Consider the following 21806-nt stretch of genomic DNA (forward strand, 5'->3'; position numbering starts at 1 on the left):
GTGCTACTGGAAGGAATTTTTTATTTTATTTTGTCTAGTCTATATAAAACGTTATTTCCTAAAAGCAAGCATCACAGCGGGGTTTGAAGTGCAAGAAAATAGCAGAATATATTAAGAAACATGTCGGAGAGGGTGAAATTAGGCAAGGCGGAAGTTTAAGACGCAGTTGCATCTAATTTGAGTTACAAACATCAATGTCGGGTGAGCAGGAAGTCACTAGTTTTGTTGAATTAGAATGTAATTGCTCAGTGACAAATGTAACTTTCTAGATTGGAAAAAGAATAAAATAATGTTTCCCCCCCCCAAAAAAGGGGGGGGATTTGGGGATTCGACAAAGCCCACCTACCGTCCTTCGAGAAGACTTTGTCATCTTGGCAGTCCTCCTTTCCGGTGTACGGATTTTCCTTATCGCAGTTCACCAGCAGAATGGCACCCTGCCCATCTGGACCCCACGTCCATGCCGCCTGGAATTGCAACACTTTCACTGCATTTCGATGGCACTTTCATCTCCAAGGAGCTCAAGGCGGCTCTCCCCCCTCTCTTCATTTAATCCCCACGACAACCCTGCGAGGTAGGCTAGGCTGAGAGGCAGTGACTAGGCCCAAGGTTACTCCAGCATCTTTCATGGCCGAGTCCGGGGGCCGGATTTGAACCCTTGTCTCTCCTGGGTCCTAGTCCAACACTCTAACCACTACACCACCGCCGCCTCTTGAGTTTAGCCAGCAGAATGGGGCAAAGGGTTTGCCCTTTGTGCTTCTATCATTTGAACCAATGTTGTGCCAATAAGGTAAAATAAATTCTGTTTTCTCTACCGCCCGCTGGACATTCTCCATCAGTTAACTACAGCCAATCTAGAACGCGGCTACCAGACTGGTGACTGGGAGTGGCCGCCAGGACTGTATAACACTGGTCCTGAAAGACCTACGTTGGCTCACAGTATGCTCCCCACTCAAAGTGTTGGTGTTAAACTTTAAAGCCCAAAATGGCTTCTGCCCTGGATACCTGAAGGAGCGTCTCCACCCCCATCGTTCAGCCCGGACACTGAGGTCCAGCTCTGAGGGCCTTCTGGTGGTTCCCTCACTGCGAAAAGTGAGGTTACAGGGAACCAGGCAGAGGGCCTTCTTGGTGGTGGTGTCCTCCCTGTGGAACGCCCTCCCGTCAGATGTCAAGGAAATGAGTAACCATATAAACAGCACATTCTGCTCTTGCAGATTTGTGACTACCAGTAAATTACTATTGGCCTTCAATGATTTTTTTAATCATTATTCTTATGGATAATTGTATCGTTTTACCTTTGAGGTTTTCCCCCCTTTCTACAACCAAGCAATGCCCATTGTGAAATAAATAAATATATATATATATTTTAAATCAATCAGTTGTCTTGACAATTATTCTGCAAACCCTCCAAGTGTCCCTAATTTCCAGGGACAGCCCCGGATTTACAGAAGCCGTCCCAGTTTCTGATTTGATCTCAGAATGTCCCTCTTTCCCTTAGGACGTCCCTTTTTCCATCAGAGAGATGTTGGAGGATATGGAGTTATGTCACGCCCGAGCCAAGGAAATAAGTAACTATAAAACCTTTAGAAGACATCTGAAGGTGGTCCTGTATACGGAAGTTTTAAAAATATTTAATGTTTTATTAGGTTAGTGTATACAGTGGTACCTCGGTCCTCGAACGTAATCCAGAAGACTGTTCGACTTCCAAAACGTTCGAAAACCGAGGCGCAAAGGGCTGTCCGCCAATTCAATTGAGAAAATTGAAAAACACGCAGCGGGAGCCGTTCGACTTCCGAGGCGCGTTCGAAAACGGAAGTATTTACTTCCGGGTTTTTGACATTTGAAAATCGAAACGTTCAGCAATCTGAAAACCGAGGTACCACTGTATTTTGGAAGCTGCCCAGAGTGGCTGAGGCTACTCAGTCAGATGGGCAGGGTACAAATAATAAAATTATTAGGTAAAAGACCTCTGGGAAAAGATTTATAATGAGATGAAAAAAGTGTTGAAAGACACTTTTATTAAGAAACCAGAAGCCTTTTTATTGGGATTGGTAGGGGAGGAAATCCCAAAAAAAGACTTAACATTCGTTTTGTATGCCACAACTGCTGCGAGGCCACTACTAGCGAAGAATTGGAAAAGCCAAGAAACACCAACAATAGATGAATGACAGATGAAGATGATGGATTTTATGGATCTCGCCGAACTGACTGGGAGGATCCGCGATCAAAGAGAAGAGAAGATTGAAGAAGATTGGAAGAAATTAAAAATTTATTTGAATAAATATTGTAATATTTACTGCTACCTTAGGAGCTAGTTACGAGGGTTCTGCTTTTATTTTCATGAAATAGGTTATCAAAGTATATTGGTTAAGATGTTAGATTAGAGAAACTGCTGGATAATTTTAAGGAAATGAAATTCAGATTGTTTTTTTTGGGGGGGGGGGAACCGAGGGAAGTCACCTAATAATGTAAAGAATATGTTAATGTAAGAATATATTGTATTTTTTTTCTTTTTTTTGCTATTCTTTTTCTTTTTCTATTCTTTCTTTTTGTGGGTTTTTTTCTTCATAATGTGATATTACTTTATCTGTTAAAAATTATGTTATTTGTCATAAATCCTTACAAAATTAATAAAAATTATATTAGAAAAATAATAAAATTTTTATTATTATTAGCCATGGGGTTTTTTTCTGACGTTCTTCTCCTAAACAGCAGCTGGGACACTCAGTGCCACTTTTTCCTTGGGAGTCAGATTCTAATGAAGGCTCTGGGTTGCAGTTCTGTTGGGCATAGCATTCTGCCCCGATTGACCCCAGGGTAGCAAGAGGCTCTTTCCAAGGAGCGTTGCAGCCCAGAGGGATCACTGCCTCGCCTCAGCAGGGAGCCTGGAGGAATGGAGGGCCTCTGTGCCAAAGGACGGGTGGCAGGGCAGGGCAGGGCAGAGCAGAGCGGGAGGCTCCCCTTTCGTACAGAGTGTCCCAGCCTTTCCGTGGGAGCTTTTCATGGTAATTTAAATGCTTCGCAGGGCTGAGGGCTAACCCCATTTGACTCTGTCCTGCGCCCCCACCTCCCTGGACGGCTGGTTGGAGTAGGAGAGCTGTCCCATTTCCGCAAGGCCTTGGGGACAGAAGCACACAACCGGGACCAGGCATCGCAGGAGGGCACTAAGGAGGCAGATGCCCAAGTCCTGAAGGTTATGATATAACAAGGAAGCTGCCTTTCACCAAGTCAGACCACTGGTCCATGCGTCTCAGTACAGTCTACTCTGACTGGCAGCAGCTCTCTAGGATTTCAGGGAGATATCAGCCTTCAGATTTCAGGCAGGAGAGCGTAGTGTCACGGAGAAGAGTTTCAAATGATCTGCTCCCATCCTAGGAAGCCAAGGGGCAGCTCTATGCCAGGCCCAGCAAGTGACCTTAGTCCAGCTGTCACCCACCTGCGTGCCCCTCTAGCTGCGATGGACTACAACACCCATCAGCCACAGAGAGTGTGTTTCCAGTGGCATTGGATGATGGGAGTTGTGATTCCAAACAGGTGGAGAGCATCAGGCTCAGTGCTTTTTTTCTGGGGGGATGCAGGGGTATGCAAACCCCTAAACATTTGGTGAGTCTAAGTTCGGCCTCATTGAGGGGCAGTAATTCAATATGAGTAGGAAAATGAGAGTACCCCTAAACATTATTATTTTTTTAGGAAAAAAAGCACGGATCAGGCTGGTGAAGGGATTCAAAGCTGGGTTACCCCCGGCAATTTTTATTTTTTTAAATCTCTTCACCACATCTTTGCAAATCTCTATGCAAACAAAAGCAGGAGGAAACGTTCACCTTTTTGGGGTGGTTCTTCTCCACCACCCCATCGCGGTCAGCATCGACATCCAGAGAAATCTCTAGAAAAATACAAAAGTCGAGTCAGCAAGCCCTTCAACACTTTGTGGCATATCCGGGACATTTCCTGTATTGTGAAATAACCATGGGGTAGAGAGAAAAGCCAGATATTGGGTAGTTTCACGATCCATCTATAACAGTTCCATGCTACCACTGTGCTCTTTCCCCTAAGATCCCAGCCTTCATGGATCTGAACGATGGGCTTATTTAAAAACCTAGGAAGCTGCCTTCTGATGTGTCAGAGCTCTGGTCCACCTACCCCAGCAGTGTCTACACTGGCTGGCAGCAGCTTCTCCAGGGCTTCAGCCAGGGAGTCTTCCTCCAGCTCTACCTGGAGATGCTGCTGGGGATTGAACCCAGAACCTTCTGCATGCAAAGCAGGTGCTGCACCACAGAGCTACTGCCTCCTGCTAAAAATAATGCACGGTGCTAGTCCTCAAGGAGCACACAGAAGAGGGAGCAAGCTTGTTTTCTGCTGCTCCAGAGGGCAGCACCCAAATGGATGGATTCAAATGAGGAGATTCCGACTAAACCTTAGCTGTGGAATGGACTCCCTCGGAAGGTGGTGGACTCTTCCGTTGGAGGTTTTTAAGCAGAGGTTGGAAGGCCATCTGTCATGGACGCTTCAGTTGAGATTCCTGCATTGCAGGGGGTTGGACTAGATGACCCTTGGGGGTCCCTTCCAACTCTACAATTCTAGGAGTAAGTAACAAAGCTTGTGTGTGTGTGTGTGTGTGTGTGTGTGTAGTAAGACAGTCCTTGCTAGCCTGATTCAAGAGTCCAGTAACATACACCCCACCCACCCATCCACCTTTCAAGGAGGGCCAACTATCCAGTTTCCCAATGGCATCCGGACCCATCATGTGAGACAACCCCGGCATTGCTGGAGAGCTGTTTTCACTGCTGCCTTGGAGACCAGAAGGACAACGCTCACGGCTACGGTTTCTCTGGAGCGACGGCCACAAGAGCCAGCGCAGCTGGGCTGGAAGGAGCTCCCTACTTTCACAAAAAAGGCTGTAGAAAAACGAATACAGTCGTACCTTAGTTTTCGAACTCCTTGTGACTTGAACGTTTTGGCTCCCGGAAGTGAGCGTTCCGGTTTGCAAACTTTTTTTTTTTGCAAGCCGAATGTGCTCCTGCAGCCAACCGGAATCTGTGCCTTGGTTTTCGAACGTTTTCGGAAGTCAAATGGACTTCCAGAACGGATTCCGTTTGAGAACCAAGGTAGATAAAAATTGCTCCACCGCCTCCACAACCAGCACTGGTAGGTTCTTCCAGATGCAGCCAGGAATTCCAGGGCGCCAGCTCAGAGTTGCTTTGTTTAGCAAGAGTTTAAAACCGCTTGATAAAAAGCATAGCGTAAGAAAGATCCCAAAAAAACAGCCTGCAGGATCAGGCCGATGGCCCATCTAACACAGCATCCTGTTCTCACACTCGATGGCCAGATACCCCCATGGGAAGTCTGCAAACAGGACACAAGAGCCCTCCGCCCTCCAGCTGTCTCCAGCAACTGGGATTCAGAGGAATGGCAGCCTCCGACAGTGGAAGCTTCTTAGCTGCGTCAGACGGCAATTCCTTGGTGATGGAGACAAAAGCTGCCTCTTTGCAGTAAAGTAAAGGTGAAGGGACCCCTGACCATTAGGTCCAGTCGTGTCCGACTCTGGGGTTGCAGCGCTCATCTCGCTCTATAGGCCAAGGGAGCCGGCGTTTGTCCGCAGACAGCTTCCGGGTCATGTGGCCAGCATGACAAAGCTGCTTTCTGGCGAACCAGAGCAGCGCACGGAAACGCCGTTTACCTTCCCGCCGGAGCGGTACCTATTTATCTACTTGCACTTTGACGTGCTTTCGAATTGCTAGGTTGGCAGGAGCTGGGACCGAACAACGGGAGCTCACCCCGTCGCAGGGATTCAAACCGCTGACCTTCTGATCGGCAAGCCCTAGACTCTGTGGTTTAACCCACAGCGCCACCTGGGTCCCTTGCCTCTTTGCAGAGGGGGCACCAAACTGGGAGGGATAGCTAATACCGCAGAAGACAGAATCAGGATTCAAAATGACCTTAACAGATTGAAGAACTGGGCCCAAATTAACAAAATGAATTTCAACAGGGACAAATGTAAGGTTCTGCCACTTAGGCAGGAAGAACCGGATGCACAAATATAAGATGGGGGTCACCTGGTTTGCCAGTAGTACATGTGAAAAGGATCTAGCGGTCTTAGTGGACCACAATCTTAATATAACAGTGTTATGCTATTCTAGGTTGCATCAACAGAAGTCTAGTGTCCTGATCAAGGGATGTAATCGTACCACTCTATTCTGCCTTGGTCAGACTACACCTGGAATACTGTGTCCAATTCTGGGCATAGCAATTTAAGAATGACATTGACAAGCTGGAATGCGTGCAGAGGAGGGCAACCAAGATGATCAAGGGACTGGAAACCAAGCCAGATGAGGAATGGTTGAAGGATCTGGGTATGTTTAGCATTGAAAAGAGGAGACAGGACAGCCGTCTCTCAAATTTCTCAACACCAGGAAGAACTTTCTGACAGCAAGACCTTTTGAAAGTGAAACGGACGGCCTTGGGAGGTTGTGGACACACCTTCACTGGAGGTTTCTAAGCAGAGTTTGGAAGGCCATCTGGTTCTCCCCTACTCTATGATTCTAGGGGGAAAGACAGAGAAAGAGAGGGCGAGAGCAGATCTTCACACTTACCAATTCCCGTCAGGAAAACGCCAGCTTGGTCAATGGGGTGGCCTCCATTCTCACCATAATAGCCCACGGTTACCTGAGGAAGGAAAGAACGTACAATGCAGAGTTAAAGTTTTGAAAAGCCAAAGGAACAGTTTGGAACTATATTGACAAGCTGGAAGATTTGCAGAGGAGGGTGACCAAGATGATGATGATGGTCTGGAAACCAAGCCTTATGAGGAATGGTTGAAGGAGCTGGGTATGTTTAGACTCGAGGAGACAGAGGAGATAATGATAGCCATCTTCTTAAGGGCAGTCCCACGGAAGAGGGAACATGCTTGTTTTCTCCTGTTCTGGAGGGTAGGATCCAAACCAATAAATTCAAGGTACAATAAATGAACAACTTTCTGACACTAAAAGCCATTCAACAGTGCAATGGCCTCCCTTGGAAGGTGGTCAATTCCCCTTCCTTGCCAGTTTTAAAGCAAAGGTTGGTTGGTCATTTGTGATTCCTGCATTGCAGGGGGTTGGACTAGATCAGGCATTCCCAAACTGCGGCCCTCCAGATGTTTTGGGACTACAACTCCCATGATCCCTAGCTAACAGGACCAGTGGTCAGGGATGATGGGAACTGTAGTCCAAAACATCTGGAGGGCCGCAGTTTGGGGATGCCTGGACTAGATGATCCTCAGCGTTCCTTCCAACGCTACAATCCTATGGAATGGAAAAGGGATCCAAGGATACGTTGTGCCAGATAAGGGTCAGCTGCATTGCTGCATGTTCACTGCCAGTCCTTCCCAGCTTAGAGCTCTCCAGTCTCTATGCCAGGAAAATAACTGCCAGCCTTGGTATTTCTGAGGATGAAGCTTGCAGCATTAGGGGACTGGCACAAAACCACAGCCCTTGCCACACCACGGCCCCTTTAGAGACACCAAGAGTGATTTCAGTTTTGCAATCAGCTGGAAGCAGAACTGAAACAATAGGTTTCACATGACCCTACGCTTTTGCCCCTCGCAACTGCCAAGAAAACTGGTGCATGTTTACTCAGCGGCAGATGATTCCCCCTAAAAGGTGAATTTAAACTGCAGTCTTTGCATTTGCTCAGCAAAGGCCCCCATCCCTGCCTCGCCATGTGCCTGCCTGCTTGGTACCTGTCCTGATCAAGCTGTACATCTGTAAATAAAAATCCTGCAAGTCCTGGTACTTACAGAATTGTAGAGTGGGAAGGGAATCCAAAGGGCCATCTAGTCAAAGCCCTTGCAATGCAGTAATCACAGTTAAAGATGACCCTCGGGGTCTATGAACTGTAGGGTTGGAAGGGACCCCGAGGGTCATCTAGTCCAACCCGCTGCAACGCAGGAACCACTGCTAAATGCTGCCCCTGCTTGGAATGCAAAACTGAGCCTTCCAGGAGCTCAGGGAAGCAATGAGCGTGGGAATGTCTCTTACTTTGTTGTCGTTGGCCTCGGTGCTAGGACGCGTCATCTGTATACTCAAGGTGGTCTTGGGGTCCAGAGGCCACTGCTTCCCGCCATTGGCGGGGGCATGCTCCGACTGGCCGTCGGTGACGATTTCAACCTCGACATCATCCGAGTGCTTCACGGCAAACGTGACGGCGTCGGCAGGAGCTGCTCTGTAAGGGAGCGGGCGGAAGGAGGGTGGTGATGTGAAACTGGGTCTTTGCAGGTCCGGCACAGAGCCCTGAAACCCGCACAGTCTTTGCCCCAGAGAGCCTACAATCTAGATTTGCATGGACTTCATTCTCTGGTCACAGCCACAACACTGCCCAAGCTTTGATTTTCCTCTTCTCCCCCCATCTTGTCCCCCGGGAAGCGCCCGGAACCCCCGGAGTCTCTTGCTGCTTGGAGCCCGGGGTGGTGTGCCACAGGAAGACACCAGTCCTCATGGTTTTGAAGGGTGAGCCAATTTAAATAACAACAGAGGAAGCCGCCTTATTACTGAGTCAGCCCATCAGTCTACCTAGCACATTACTGGCTTCACTGACCGGCAGAAACAGCTCTCCAGCTAGACTGGTGACTGAGAGCGGTCGCCAAGACCATATAACACCGGTCCTGAAAGACCTACATTGGCTCCCAGTACATTTCCAAGCACAATTTAAAGTGTTGGTGCTGACCTTGAAAGCCCTAAACGGCCTTGGCCCTGTGTACCTGAAGGAGCATCTCCACCCCCATCATTCAGCCTGGATACTGAGGTCCAGTTCTGAGGGCTTTCTGGCAGTTCCCTCCCTGCGAGAAGCGAGGTTACAGGGAACCAGGCAGAGGGCCTTCTCGGTAGTGGCACCCGCCCTGTGGAACGCCCTCCCATCAGATGTCAAGGAAAAAAACAACTATCTGACTTTTAGAAGACATCTGAAGGCAGCCCTGTTTAAAGAAGTTTTTAATGTTTGGTGTTTTATTGTGTTTTAAATATTCTGTTGGGAGCCACTCAGAGTGGCTGGGGAAACCCAGCCAGATGTGTGGCATATAAATAATAAATTATTAGTTACAGTGGTACCTCGGGTTAAGAACTTAATTCGTTCTGGAGGTCCGTTCTTAACCTGAAACTGTTCTTAACCTTGAAGCACCACTTTAGCTAATGGGACCTCCCGCTGCTGCTGTGCCGCCAGAGCACGACTTCTGTTCTTATCCTGAAGCAAAGTTCTTAACCTGAAGCGTATGTAACCTGAGGTACCACTGTGTTGTTGTTGTTGTTGTTGTTGTTGTTGTTGTTGTTGTTGTTGTTGTTGTTGTTAGAGAAGGAAGTCTTTAGACCCTCTGAGGGATCAAACCTGGGACCTTCCACATACAAACCAGGTGCTCTCCCACTGAGCCATGGTCTTTTCTTTAAAAATAAAGCAAGCTTCTAGTCCTCCTTGTTCTGACAGAAGGGCTGATTTAAACAGGAGTGTAGAAAGAGACTACCGGTCCATCTCATCTAGCGTCATCTGCACTGACTGGCAGCTTTCCCCCCTGTTCCTCCTTTCATCCTCCACTCGCCATGTCTGTCACCTGGCATGGAAGGAGCAATTCTACTCTGGGAGAACTCAACCCTTGAAAGAGAGAGCAAATTTAATCTTGCACACATGTGCTGGAAAAGACTCCCAAGCCAGGAGAGCCGAAGATGTCTCTGTTAGCGGGAGAGATTTACTGCCACCACAGCTGTACGGCCCGCAGCAGACTTCGCATGATGTGCAGTGCTCCGTCTCCTCCCTCGCCCTTTCCTATACATACCTGGCGACAGTGTGAGAAACTCAGATATATAATCTGGGTGCCAAATGGCTCCTTAAACCAGGGTTACAGTTGCCTAGTTGCCATTTTTGGGGCCAGGCGGCTCTAAAGTCACATTTCCCAATATGACTTTTTGGTTCCTGAAATTCATTTCTGACTGTGCAGGTAAAATGTAACGGATAGAATTCTACACGACGCGTTGCTGGTGAAAACTGTGAAGACCCAGGGATCCCCAAGCATGTACCTCCAGATGGTACATCTTGGAGCCCTGGCATCTTCACTTGGTGCCAAATGTGCCTGGCGACTCCTGAGGCTTCAAGAGAGGCAGACATATGAACTCCAGCCCTCCCAACCGCAATAGAAGCATACACACCAATAACATAGAAATACCGTATTGGCCCAAATATAAGCTGCACCCGAATATAAGCCGCACCTTTAAAATTGATTGGGGGGGGGGAGAGAAAGAAAAAATACCCGAATATAAGCAGCTCCATTCCTCGCTGCTCCTGACTGAATACTTGGGGGGGGGAGCCACGCTGCATTGCTGGCGGCCTTCCACCTTCCTTGCTCTCTCCCCCTTCCCAGCCTTGGGGGGGTGGATGGGGGACTAGGCACGGGGCAGGCCCCGCTTTGCCGCGCTCCTGGTGCTGTTTGCCCCACGCTCCTGGCTGCATACCATAATGTCATAAATATAAGCCGCACTTTAACTTTTCACAGTCGGAATATGGGGGGGGGGAAGTGAGGCTTATATTCAGGCCAATACGGTAATATTGAATTTCTTATCCTGCCTGGGGTCCCTTCCAACTCTACAATTATATGATTCCAATAATATGCCAGTTACTTGTCGTGTTTCTCTTTCTCTCTTCCCCTACTCCCCCAGTTCCCCTTTGGATTGTTTCGAGGGGCACATCCCTTGTTCGACCGACAGCCTCTCCTTGCGAGACTCTAGATTTCAGCTCTTCCTGGGCCCTGCAAAACCTGAGCTGCAAGCCTCAAAAGCAAAGACCCTGGCTCTGCTATAAATCAGGACAAGCTGTGTTGAACGTGAACCGCCAGACGACACCGGTTTAAGAAAATATGATCTCCAAAGAATGCGATTATCATTGTTAAGCATCCCGATTTCTACACACCCCAGCCTCAGGTTTGCTTTTGTAGTGCGGCCATGGGCTTCAAGGTCAGGGGAAGTAACCTGAACCCCTTCCTCTTTTGGATCTTTGGTGGCTGGCCGGCCCACCCACTTCACCCTTTTGGGAGTCATTGCATAACACCCCTAAGCTTCCCACATCTATTTTTAAATGCTGCGTCAACTAGACCCCTGACAGCGGCAGCTGGATTCTGCATTAGCAAGGGACCCGAGTGCCAGCGCCAACCCACCGCAACTCCTTGGCGGGTGGAGGGGGGCACCTGCAGCAGTTGACACAGCAGATTGAAGTTGATAATGAGAAACCCCAGGGCAGTTGGAACCCGCTGGTTGCAGCACAGAGCTTCCTCCTTGGTTACACCCAGGACTGATGTCCTGTCGACATGCCCCCAAAGCTCTGGGCAGTTGACATCCTAGCCCTGCTCTGCGAAAAGCCAAAGAAAATGAGATTTCAGATGCCACCCAGAATCTTCCCCAATATATCACCCATAAACGAAAGAAATCAGAGTATTTTTTTTAAAGTACAGGTGAAACTCGAAAAATTAGAATATCGTGGAAAGGTTCTTTTCTTTCAGTAATTCAACTTAAAAGGTGAAACTAATATATGAGATAGACTCATGACATGCAAAGCGAGATATGTCAAGCCTTTATTTGTTATAATTTCAACTTTGGGGTTTTCATCAGCTGCCTGCCACAATCATCACAATTATAACAAGCAAAAGCTTGACATATCTCGCTTTGCATGTCATGAGTCTATCTCATATATTAAACCCCAGTAGCTAATGAAAACAATTAATTACATAAATGGACTTTTCCGTGATAATCTAATTTTTCGAGTTTCACCTGTATTTGTATTCATTCAACTACATTCCCAAACAGGCACCAGAACAATATTAAAAGCGCTCTTTGCATGACCTTAGATCTGACCTATGCAATCAAAGCAGATCCTTTATGATTTGCAATCAATGCACAAACACATTTAAAAGGCAATTTTAAAAATGCTGGAAATGCTGCCAGAGGGGATTGAAGCTGGGCACACTGAGCTGCAACCCTTGCCATAAAACTGAGCAAGATTCCAGTCCTCATGGTTCTGAACTCAGGGCTCATGTAACTAAGAAGCTGCTTTTCAGGGAGTCAGACTGTTGGTCCATCTAGCCCAGCATTGTCTTCTCTGGCAGGCAGTGGCGCCCCAGGGGTTCAGACTCAGGGGGTCTCTCTCAAGATGTGCCTGGAGATGCCAAGGATTGAACCTGGGACCTTCTGCATGCAAGGCAGATGTCCTGCCCTTGAGCTACGACCATGCCCCCGGCCAGCAAAACGTAATAACGATAAACCACAGAAGTCTGGGTGTTTTTAGTATCGGAAAGGGAGAAAAATTATCCTGCAGAGACAAGCATTCTTGAAAGCCCTCTGAATTCCACTCCCAATGGCATAACTGATTAGGCAACTCCACTGCTTAAAACACACACAGAGAGAGATATCACATAATGGGTGACGGTGCCATCTGCAAATGCCCCTGGCAGAAAGCCTGGCATAAACGCCTCATTCAGCGAGCAGGACAATAGACAATCAGCTGCAAACAAGCATTTGCAGTGACAGGCGAGGCTTACAAAGGATTACTGGGTTCTCTCTGGATGGATGACCGTTTAAAAAATACAGACAGGCAATGGGTAAAAGGGCATCTCAATACAGCTCAGCCCCCAGAGCCAGTTTGCAAAGCAAGAGACGGGACCCCAAAACAAACAGCTAACAAAACAGATCTCTGAGCATGCGCAAGCTGCCCGCTATTCTTAGCCACCTAGTAACCAGACTACCAGCTTCTACATCTAGGATTCGGGATGAGAGGTTACAGAGCATAGGTTTCTTTTTTTTTTTTTATAAGATTTTATTATTTTCTATTAGGGCAAAGAAAAAACATAGCATAAACAACAACATTAACAATACAAAAATACAATACATAAACACCACACACAAAAACACAATCCAACAATCACAATAAAAAGAAACATATACAAACCTATAGACTAACACTTATCCTCTTACTTCTCTTATTACTATCTTCTCTATTTTGGGGGACTTCCCCCATTCCCTCCACTGTCTTCAAAATCATTTGTATTTTCTAGGTAGCTTTGTATCTTATTCTATTCACATTTACTCAATTTTAATACACTTTACTTTACTTAATCATATCTTAACTAAAACTCCAAATCTTAACACATTTTCTGACAATTAGGTCTTTTACACCAAAATATCTTAATAACAGTTTTATCTAACATATACCTACTAAAGCCGCTATTCTAATTGATTCTGCTCAAATATTCAATTTTACTGATTTAACTAAGTAATCTTTAAATTTCTTCCAATCTCGTGACACCTTCTCCTCCCTCTGGTCCCGGATTCTGGCGGTCAGTTCTGCGAGTTCCATATATTCCATCATCTTCATCTGCCATTCTTCCACTGTTGGTATCTCTTCGCCTTTCCATGTTCTTGCCAGTAAGATTCTAGCTGCTGTTGTGGCATACATAAAGAACACTCTATCCTGACTGGGTATCTCCTCATTGGTTATGCTCAGAAGGAATGCCTCTGGTTTCTTACAAAAGGTAACCTTCATTACCTTCTTGAATTCATTGTAAATCTTATCCCAGAAAGCACTCACCGCTGGGCACAACCACCACATATGAAAAAAGGTACCTTTCGCATGTTTACATTTCCAACATACATCTGACATTTTGGTATTCATCCTAGCTATTTTAACTGGTGTCAAATACCATCTGTAAACCATTTTCATTATATTTTCTCTTAAACCATGACAAGCCGTAAATTTGATACCTTTTTGCCACAATCCCTCCCAGTCATCCATCATAATATTATGTCCTACATCTTTCGCCCAACTTATCATTGACGATTTTACCAGTTCATCTTTCGTATGCCATTCTAGCAATAGATTATACATTTTGGAAAGGTTTTTAAAGTTCGATTCTATCAATTCTGTTTCCAGTTTTGATTTTTCTACTTGAAAACCAACTTTTTTGTCCATTTTGAATGTTTCATGTACCTGGTGATAATGCAGCCAGTCGGGGACCTGACTTTTCACTTGGTCGTAGCTTTTTAGCTTAAAAGAGTCCCCTTCCTGCTGCAATATGTCCATATATCTTAACCAGTTTGCAGACATATTCGGTCTCTTATAGGCTTTGGCCTCCACTGGAGAGATCCATCTAGGGGTCTTTCTCTCTAACAAGTCTTTGTATCTATTCCAGACCTGATACAAGGATTTTCTAACTATATGAGACTTAAAAGTTCTGTGTATCTTAACCTTGTCATACCAAAGGTATGCATGCCAACCAAACATATTATCGTGTCCTTCCAAGTCCAATACATCGACATTCTCTAGTTTGAACCAGTCCTTTAGCCAGCAAAAGGCCGCTGCTTCAAAGTAAAGTCTTAAGTCCGGCAGGGCAAAGCCTCCTCTCTCTTTAGAGTCTGTTAAAATCTTAAACTTGATTCTTGGCTTCTTGCCCTGCCATATAAACCTTGATAAGTCCTTTTGCCATTTCTTAAAACAATCCAGTTTGTCCAGAATTGGTATGGCTTGGAATAGAAACAGCATCCTTGGTAGGACATTCATTTTTATCACGGCAATTCTTCCCATTAACGACAATTTCAATCTTGTCCATATCTCCATGTCTTTCTTTATTTCCATCCACAGTTTTTCATAGTTGTCCTTGTACAGGTTCAGATTCTTGGTTGTGAGATTGATACCTAGATATTTTACTGTTTTAACAAAATTGAGGCCAGTGCCTTCCTGTATTCTTTGAATTTGTTCTGCACTCATATTTTTTCCTAAAACTTTGGTTTTCTGCTTATTTAATTTGAAACCAGCTACAAGTCCAAATTGTTCAATTATTTCCAAGGCTCTGGGGACACTGCTTTCCGGTTCCTGCAGGGATAGCATCAAATCGTCTGCGAAGGCGCGTAGTTTGTATTCCTTCTCTCCCACACGGATTCCTTTTATCTGTTTGTCCTTTCGTATCATGTTTAGGAGGACTTCCAGGACCGTAATAAAGAGTAACGGGGAGATAGGCCATCCTTGTCTAGTTCCCTTTTCAACTTCGAACTCCTCCGATATCACACTGTTTACTATTACTTTAGCTTTTTGTTCTGTATAAATGGCCTTAATGCCATTCAAAAATTTTTCACCAACTCCCATCCTTTCCAAATTCTTTTTCATAAATGTCCAAGAGACTTTATCAAATGCTTTCTCTGCATCAACAAACAATAGTGCCGCATCTGTATTTATGTTTCTCTCCAGTTTTTCTAAAATATCCACAATAATTCTCGTATTATTGCTAATTTGTCTGCCTGGTAAGAAACCTGCTTGGTCTCTATGTATATAATCTTTCAACACTCTTTTCAGCCTTGTAGCCAATACATTTGCAAAAATTTTATAATCCACATTCAAGAGGGATATTGGACGATAATTTTTCATTTGAGTCTTGTCGGTATCAGGTTTTGGAATCAGTGTGATAAAGGCTTCCTTCCATGTCTCTGGTGCCCTATCTCCTTCTAGTATCTTGTTGCAAATTTCTCTTAATGGCTGCAATAGCCAGTCTTTCAATGTCTTGTAATATTTTGCTGTTAGTCAACCTTGAGCCCCGATGTCTCTTCTCCAGTCTTACAAAGTCAGATATAAAATAAAATAAAAAATTCCTTCCAGTAGCACATTAGAGACCAACCAAGTTAGTTCTTGGTATGAGCTTTCGTGTGCATGCACACTTCTTCAGATACACTGAAACAGAAGTATTTGAAGAAGTGTGCATGCACACGAAAGCTCATACCAAGAACAAACTTAGTTAAACTCAGATATATAAGCTAGGCGCCAAATGGCTCCTTAAACCAGGGTTGCAGTCGCCAAAATGAAATGTCCAGTTGCAAGTTTGGGGCAAGATGGCTCTTATTTATCAAACGATGGACTGACTGCGATTGATTCTCAGTTAAACATCTGGCTAGTTAAGGTGACAATCTGGAGTTAGGTTAAGAACTTTGAGAATTTATAAAAGAAAAGTCACTTGATCCAGGGACAGTCCACATATATATTAGCCAGTTCCGACCTCTTTTTCTTAATGGTGACACGGACCATTCATAACGTGGGAATACTCTTCACAACTGTGAGCAGGGCATTGGGTGGGGGAAAGTGAAGACAAGCGGCAACAGTTAACTACAGTGGTACCTCTGGTTACGTACTTAATTTGTTCCGGAGGTCCGTTCTTAACCTGAAACTGTTCTTAACCTGAAGCACCACTTTAGCTAATGGGGCCTCCCGCTGCCGCTGCGCCGCCAGAGCACGATTTCTGTTCTTATTCTGAAGCAAAGTTCTTAACCTGAAGCGTTATTTCTGGGTTAGCGGAGTATGTAACCTGAAGCGTACGTAACCCAAGGTACCACTGTATCGTTCACTGCTCCTGCTCCAGCTGCACAGAAAAGGCATTTTGGTTCCTGAAATTCATTCTGACTGTGCAGATAAAATAGAACAGATAGAATTCTACAGGACAGGGGATTATCATGCGAAAGCAGCCAAGATCCAAGGATCCCCAGGCATGCACCTCCAGAAGATGGAGATGTCAGGCACCACCTTGGCTTGTTTGCATGTGGCCGACAGCCAGGTGCTAAATGCACCTGAAGTTCCCCACTTAGATGTAAGATGGTAATCTGAGCTCGTGCAAAATGCTTTTCTAGAGCCACTGAATGTTAAATGCTTTGAAGTCCTAGGACTGCAGGTTGCCCATCCTTGCATTAAGGTAAAGGGACCCCTGACTCTGGGGTTGCGGCGCTCATCTCGCTCCATAGGCCGAGGGAGCTGGCGTTTGTCCACACACAGCTTCATGTGGCCAGCATGACTAAGCCGCTTCTGGCGAACCAGAGCAGCGCACGGAAACTCCGTTTCCCTTCCCGCCGGAGCAGTACCTATTTATCTACTTGCAGTTTGATGTGCTTTTGAACTGCTAGGTGGGCAGGAGCTGGGACCGAGCAACGGGAGCTCACCCTGTCGCAGGGATTCGAACCGCCAACCTTCTGATCAGCAAGCCCTAGACTCTGTGGGTTAACCCACAGTGCCACCTGGGTCAAGAAGGCAAAGTGGTGATGGAGGTAGTTAGGGGCCGTGAAGACCAGTGAGGGCTTAGTTCAGGGATGGGGAGCTTGTGGTTTTCAAGGTGTTGCTGGACTCCCAACTCCTGCCAGCACCAGCCAGCCTAGTCTATAGTCAGGGATGACGACAAGGATGGTGGTAGCTAGGGGCAGTAAAAGCAAGTGAGGGTCTGGTTCGCGGATGGCGAACCCAACGCCCTTCAGGTGCTATTGGATGCCAGTTCACAGCAGCCAGTCTGGCGAACAGTCACCAGGGATGATGAGACATTAAAGTTGCCCATCCCTGCCTTTGGAAAGGCAGATGGGCGATGGAGATAGCCAGAGGCAGTGAAGGCAAGTGGGGACCCTGTGGCCCTGCAGACAATGCTGGAATCTATCTCTGATAAGCCTCAGCAACCAGTTTGGTCAATGGCCAGAGGATGGGAGGTGGAGGGCCACAGGTTCCCCATCCTCACGTTAGAAAACGGCAGAGGAGTGATGGAGGGAGCCAAGAGCATTGATGGCGAGTGACGGCCCTTCAGGTGTTATTGCTGGATTTCCATTCCCAGCAGCCAACCCAGCCAACTGTCAGGGATTGGGGGAGAAGACTCCCTAGAAAAGACCCTGATGTTGGGAAAGATGGAGGGCACAAGGAGAAGGGGACGACAGAGGATGAGATGGTTGGACAGTGTTCTCGAAGCTACTAACATGAGTTTGGCCAAACTGCGAGAGGCAGTGAAGGATAGGCGTGCCTGGCGTGCTCTGGTCCATGGGGTCACGAAGAGTCGGACACGACTGAACGACTGAACAACAACAACAACAACAACATTCATAGAATCATAGGAATCTCAGCTAAAACATCCATGGCAGATGGCACCAAGTCCCCACCCGCAACCTAGACCATTTCAAACCCCGGGAGGATGTTTAGTTCGAAAGTGTCACCTCTCACAACGGCACACAAACAATGTTTGCCACTGCAGGTAAAAGAGCTGTGAAATCTGAACTAAAGAGTGCCACCGGATGCGTGCTGTGCTGGGAGTAAGCCCCCACCGAACACAGCGGGATTCATTCAGGAGGAAAACACGCACAGGATTGTGCTCCTTTGCATGTTAGAATTTAGCAACGAAACCAACCCCAAGGCTCTGTTCTGCTCCTGAAATGTACAACCTCACACCCTAAAGGAGGTGCACCCCAGAGCATATGCAGAGTGTTGCTCTCTCACCACTGACCCTCATACACCTGGCATCAACGCACATGTCATTTCCAGGCAGTTCAAAGACATGAAAAGCATGCTGGAGCCTGGAAAGCCTAAAGGGTTTTAAATATATACTGTATATATATATATTTGTCATTGAAACCTCTGTGCTGAAGACAGGGCTCTTGACAGCCCTCCCTCATCAGAGACAGAGATGACAGGTCACTCTCTCCATCTCTGGCACCCACTCACGACACCAAGAAACCCCTTACTTGAGCAGGAATTTGAAGGATTGAGATTTAATCTCAACACTGGCATGCTCGGGGAAAGGATTCCCGGGTTGACCTCAAACAGCTGCTTGGTGTGGCTGAGCTGACCGCAGGAGAAGTTTTGCCACAGGACAGGAGTAAAAGAAAGGGGATAATGGGGAAAAGAAGTCCGTAAGAGGAGCCTGCTGGATCAGGCCAGTGGCCCATCTAGTCCAGCATCCTGCGGCCAACCATGTGCCCCAAACCCACGAGCAGGATTCAAACACAAGAGCAACTCTCTCCTCCTGCCGTTTCCAGTAACTGGGATTCAGAAGCATGGCTGTGTCTGAATGCAGAAGGCAGTGCAAAACCGTCAGGTATAGTAGTCATCAATAACCCCCTTTTCCATGGGGGGGGGGGAATCAGAGCCCCATCCTAGTATAGGAGGTGTCCTGGTACTGAGAACCACAGCTAAGAGTCCAAGGCAAAGCAGGCTCCAGTTTTCCAGGAAAGATCACACTTCTGTGGGAAAGTACAGCAGAGTGATCTCCCCAATGAGCCGCAGGTGGAGGAATCGGCAGAACCGCAGGTTAACACAGGGCGCTGCGTCACACCAAACATGAAGGTGGCTATCAAAAACCATAGGCTGTAACAAGTTCCATTCCTGCTCAAAGAGCAGACCAATTGAAGTTAATGGACATGGCTAACTCAGCTCCAATGGGCCTGTTCTGAGTAATACTTAGTTGGCTAACAGCTGAATATACAAGGCGTCAGGTGTGAGCAAGGCATGCTCCAAGTTATTCGCTTAAATTTATCATTGCATGTACAGCCCACCTTTCCTCAAGGTTTCCCCCTCCCTGTTCTTAATCCTCAAGGCAACTTTGTGAGCAGCCTTCGAGGTCACCAGGTAAGCTTCACATGGCTGAGCTGGATTTGAACTCAGGACGCCCAGGTCCTAGCCCAACGCTTGCTTTTGGCTGCCTTACGCCCCCTCTCCTATAGACACCCCATGGGGCTCCCAGTCATGTTAAGTCTTTCATCGAGGACCCAAGTCACATAAAGGAGCTGCAGGCATTCCTAAGCACAGCTTTGAAGCTGAAAGCAACAAAGAGCTCTGTATAGCTCGGAACCTTGCAGACCGCTTCACCAACCAAAGACAGACTTTTCATACCACTGCTCCTCAGCAAATAATTCTGAAAGGTTTCCAAGAGGCCTTAGGGGAGGGTGGGGGGGGGTCCAGGTTTTAAATGCAGCACATCGGAAGGGGGTTCCACTGGCAAACCACCACCTTTGAAATATTTATCTCCAAGGATTTCATGCAGGGAGTCTCTCCCAGCCCTACCTGGGACCTTCTGAAGAAGAAGAGTTTGGATTTCTGCATGCAAGGCAGCTGCTCCGCTACTGAGCAGGGGGTTTCTCCAGACTCTGGAAATATTGGCAGCAGGGGGGTGGGGTGGGGTGGGGCTCCCAAATATAGGGAAATGAAAATCGGAGCACCAATATCTGGCAAGAACAGGTGATGCTAAAGGAGGCTGTTTGCACCTAAGAAGATGGTGGAGAGACATTTTGCTGGGAGGGGTGATTAGAAAGTGGGGGGGGGGGGGTTGGCAGAACTAAAGGAATATGGGTGAGGATAGGCAGGTGCCAGCATGGGGTTGGGGTGGGTAATGGTGAGGGTCTGGCAGCAAAACCAATAGGGGGTTTGGGGGTGTCCATATAGGAAGGGGTTGTTTTGAAAAGGATTTCTTGCTGGGGGGTGGCAGCAGATGCTGGGCTAAAGAAAGGATGGGAATCGGGAAAAGGGTGCTTTTCGGGGGGTGCTTTTTAGCAGTGCCGGGGGTCCCCTTCGGACGATGCAATTTTTTGGGAAGGAGAGATCCAAAGGACCTAAGAATTAGGGCGCGTGCAGGAGAGTCCCCTGGAAAGTTATGCTGGGTCCTTCTGGTGCGGCGGGGGGTTCCCTTTCTAAAGATGCAAAACTTTTTGTGGGGGGGGGGAGATGGAAGTATAGGCGGCCTCACCCATAGACGTCGGTGCAGAGGCGGGTGCCCACCACGCAAACCACCTCGATCCGGTTCCCGAACTGCAGCCGGAGCGTCCGATCGCGCCCCATCGTGCCGGGAGGAGCCGCCTCGGTTGGTCCCACAGGTGGACACTGAGCCCCGCCGGCTGCCGGCCGCTGCCTGCCTAAGCCCGGCCCCGCCCCTCGGTGCGGGGTGGGGAGGGAGGCTGTCAATCAAAGCCATTTGAAAAGAGAGAGCGAGAGAGGGTGCAAATCGCTCAGCTCTCCATTAAAGAGACCGAACTGTATTTTTAGCAAAGTCGGGGGGATGTTAAGTTGGTTGCGGAGAGAGAGAAGAGCCCGGCGTGGCGCCACCTAGAGGTCACCTGGGGTTTAGCTCTCCCACCGTGCCTCTGAGCAGGTGCAGAGCGCATTTCTTTAGTTGCAAAAGCATTTATATACCGCTGCGTCGTGGAAAAAAAAATGTGCCGCAGCGGTTTCCAACATGGTTTTTTAAACAAAGAAAAAGCTTTCAGCAGCAGGGACCGAAGGACCATAATTAGTTTTTAAGAAGGTGGGGGGAGGTGAACAAATCCATGCAGGGGGAGAGGTTTATTTGTCAGGGATGACAGAGAAAAAGATTCCTTTTTGTTCCAAAAATCTTTGTACTATTAAGTATTCTGACTGTGACATTTTACTATTTCTTTAACGTTTGTTGTGTAAACAGACTGCCCGCTTTATTGCTCCCTGTCCTAGAGATCCCTGTTCTTATATTCTTTCCAGGCATGACATGCAAAGATAAGGAATCATAGAATTGTAGAGTTGGGAGGCGCACCCAACGGTCATCTAGTCCAACCCCAAGTATAGTATAATGCAGTTCGGAACAGATCAAGAGTTCCGAAGAAAAGTTACTTAGGCCTTAAAGCATTGCTGGTATTTACTGCTTAAGTCGAAAAAGTGAATATAAGTAAGAAATCAAACTGTGCTTCTGGGTGAGATGTAGACGATTTTAAAAAATAGATGCCAAGGGATGAAGTCACACTTGGGCAAAGATGTGCATCTTGCTGGCCCCTGTAGATGGCATGATGCTTGGCCAAGAGGTTCTTCTGCAGGCCCATCCCTGGCTATAAGACACTGCAGAGAAGTAGAGCCTCCAAGTTCAGAAGAAGTCTACCTTGGACTGCCAAGCTCCTTGGGATGCTCAGCAAAGAGGAGGGCTGTTGCCTTCAGATGGAATCCTGGAAGATTCAGGACCGCTAAAAGAAAGTCCATCTTTAGGCAGTGGAAAGCTACCGAGTAAATGGAAT

At 47.1% G+C, this 21806-nt stretch overlaps 1 protein-coding gene across 1 annotated transcript in view; it reads right to left on the reverse strand.

The window, feature by feature from the left end:
• LOC117052451 (protein-arginine deiminase type-2-like) overlaps positions 1-20666 on the reverse strand; it is a 59520-nt gene extending 38854 nt beyond the window's left edge. The window contains exons 1-5 of the mRNA XM_033159403.1: positions 20519-20666; positions 8013-8196; positions 6588-6660; positions 3819-3880; positions 347-464 (exon numbers count right to left, since the gene is read on the reverse strand). Of these exons, the coding sequence (XP_033015294.1) occupies positions 347-464; positions 3819-3880; positions 6588-6660; positions 8013-8196; positions 20519-20610 (529 nt within the window). The 5' untranslated portion in view covers positions 20611-20666. The remainder of the gene's footprint in view (positions 1-346; positions 465-3818; positions 3881-6587; positions 6661-8012; positions 8197-20518) is intronic.
• Between the last annotated feature and the right edge of the window lie 1140 nt (positions 20667-21806).

This window comes from Lacerta agilis, chromosome 8 (assembly GCF_009819535.1).
Source record: "Lacerta agilis isolate rLacAgi1 chromosome 8, rLacAgi1.pri, whole genome shotgun sequence".
Classification (NCBI taxonomy): domain Eukaryota; kingdom Metazoa; phylum Chordata; class Lepidosauria; order Squamata; family Lacertidae; genus Lacerta; species Lacerta agilis.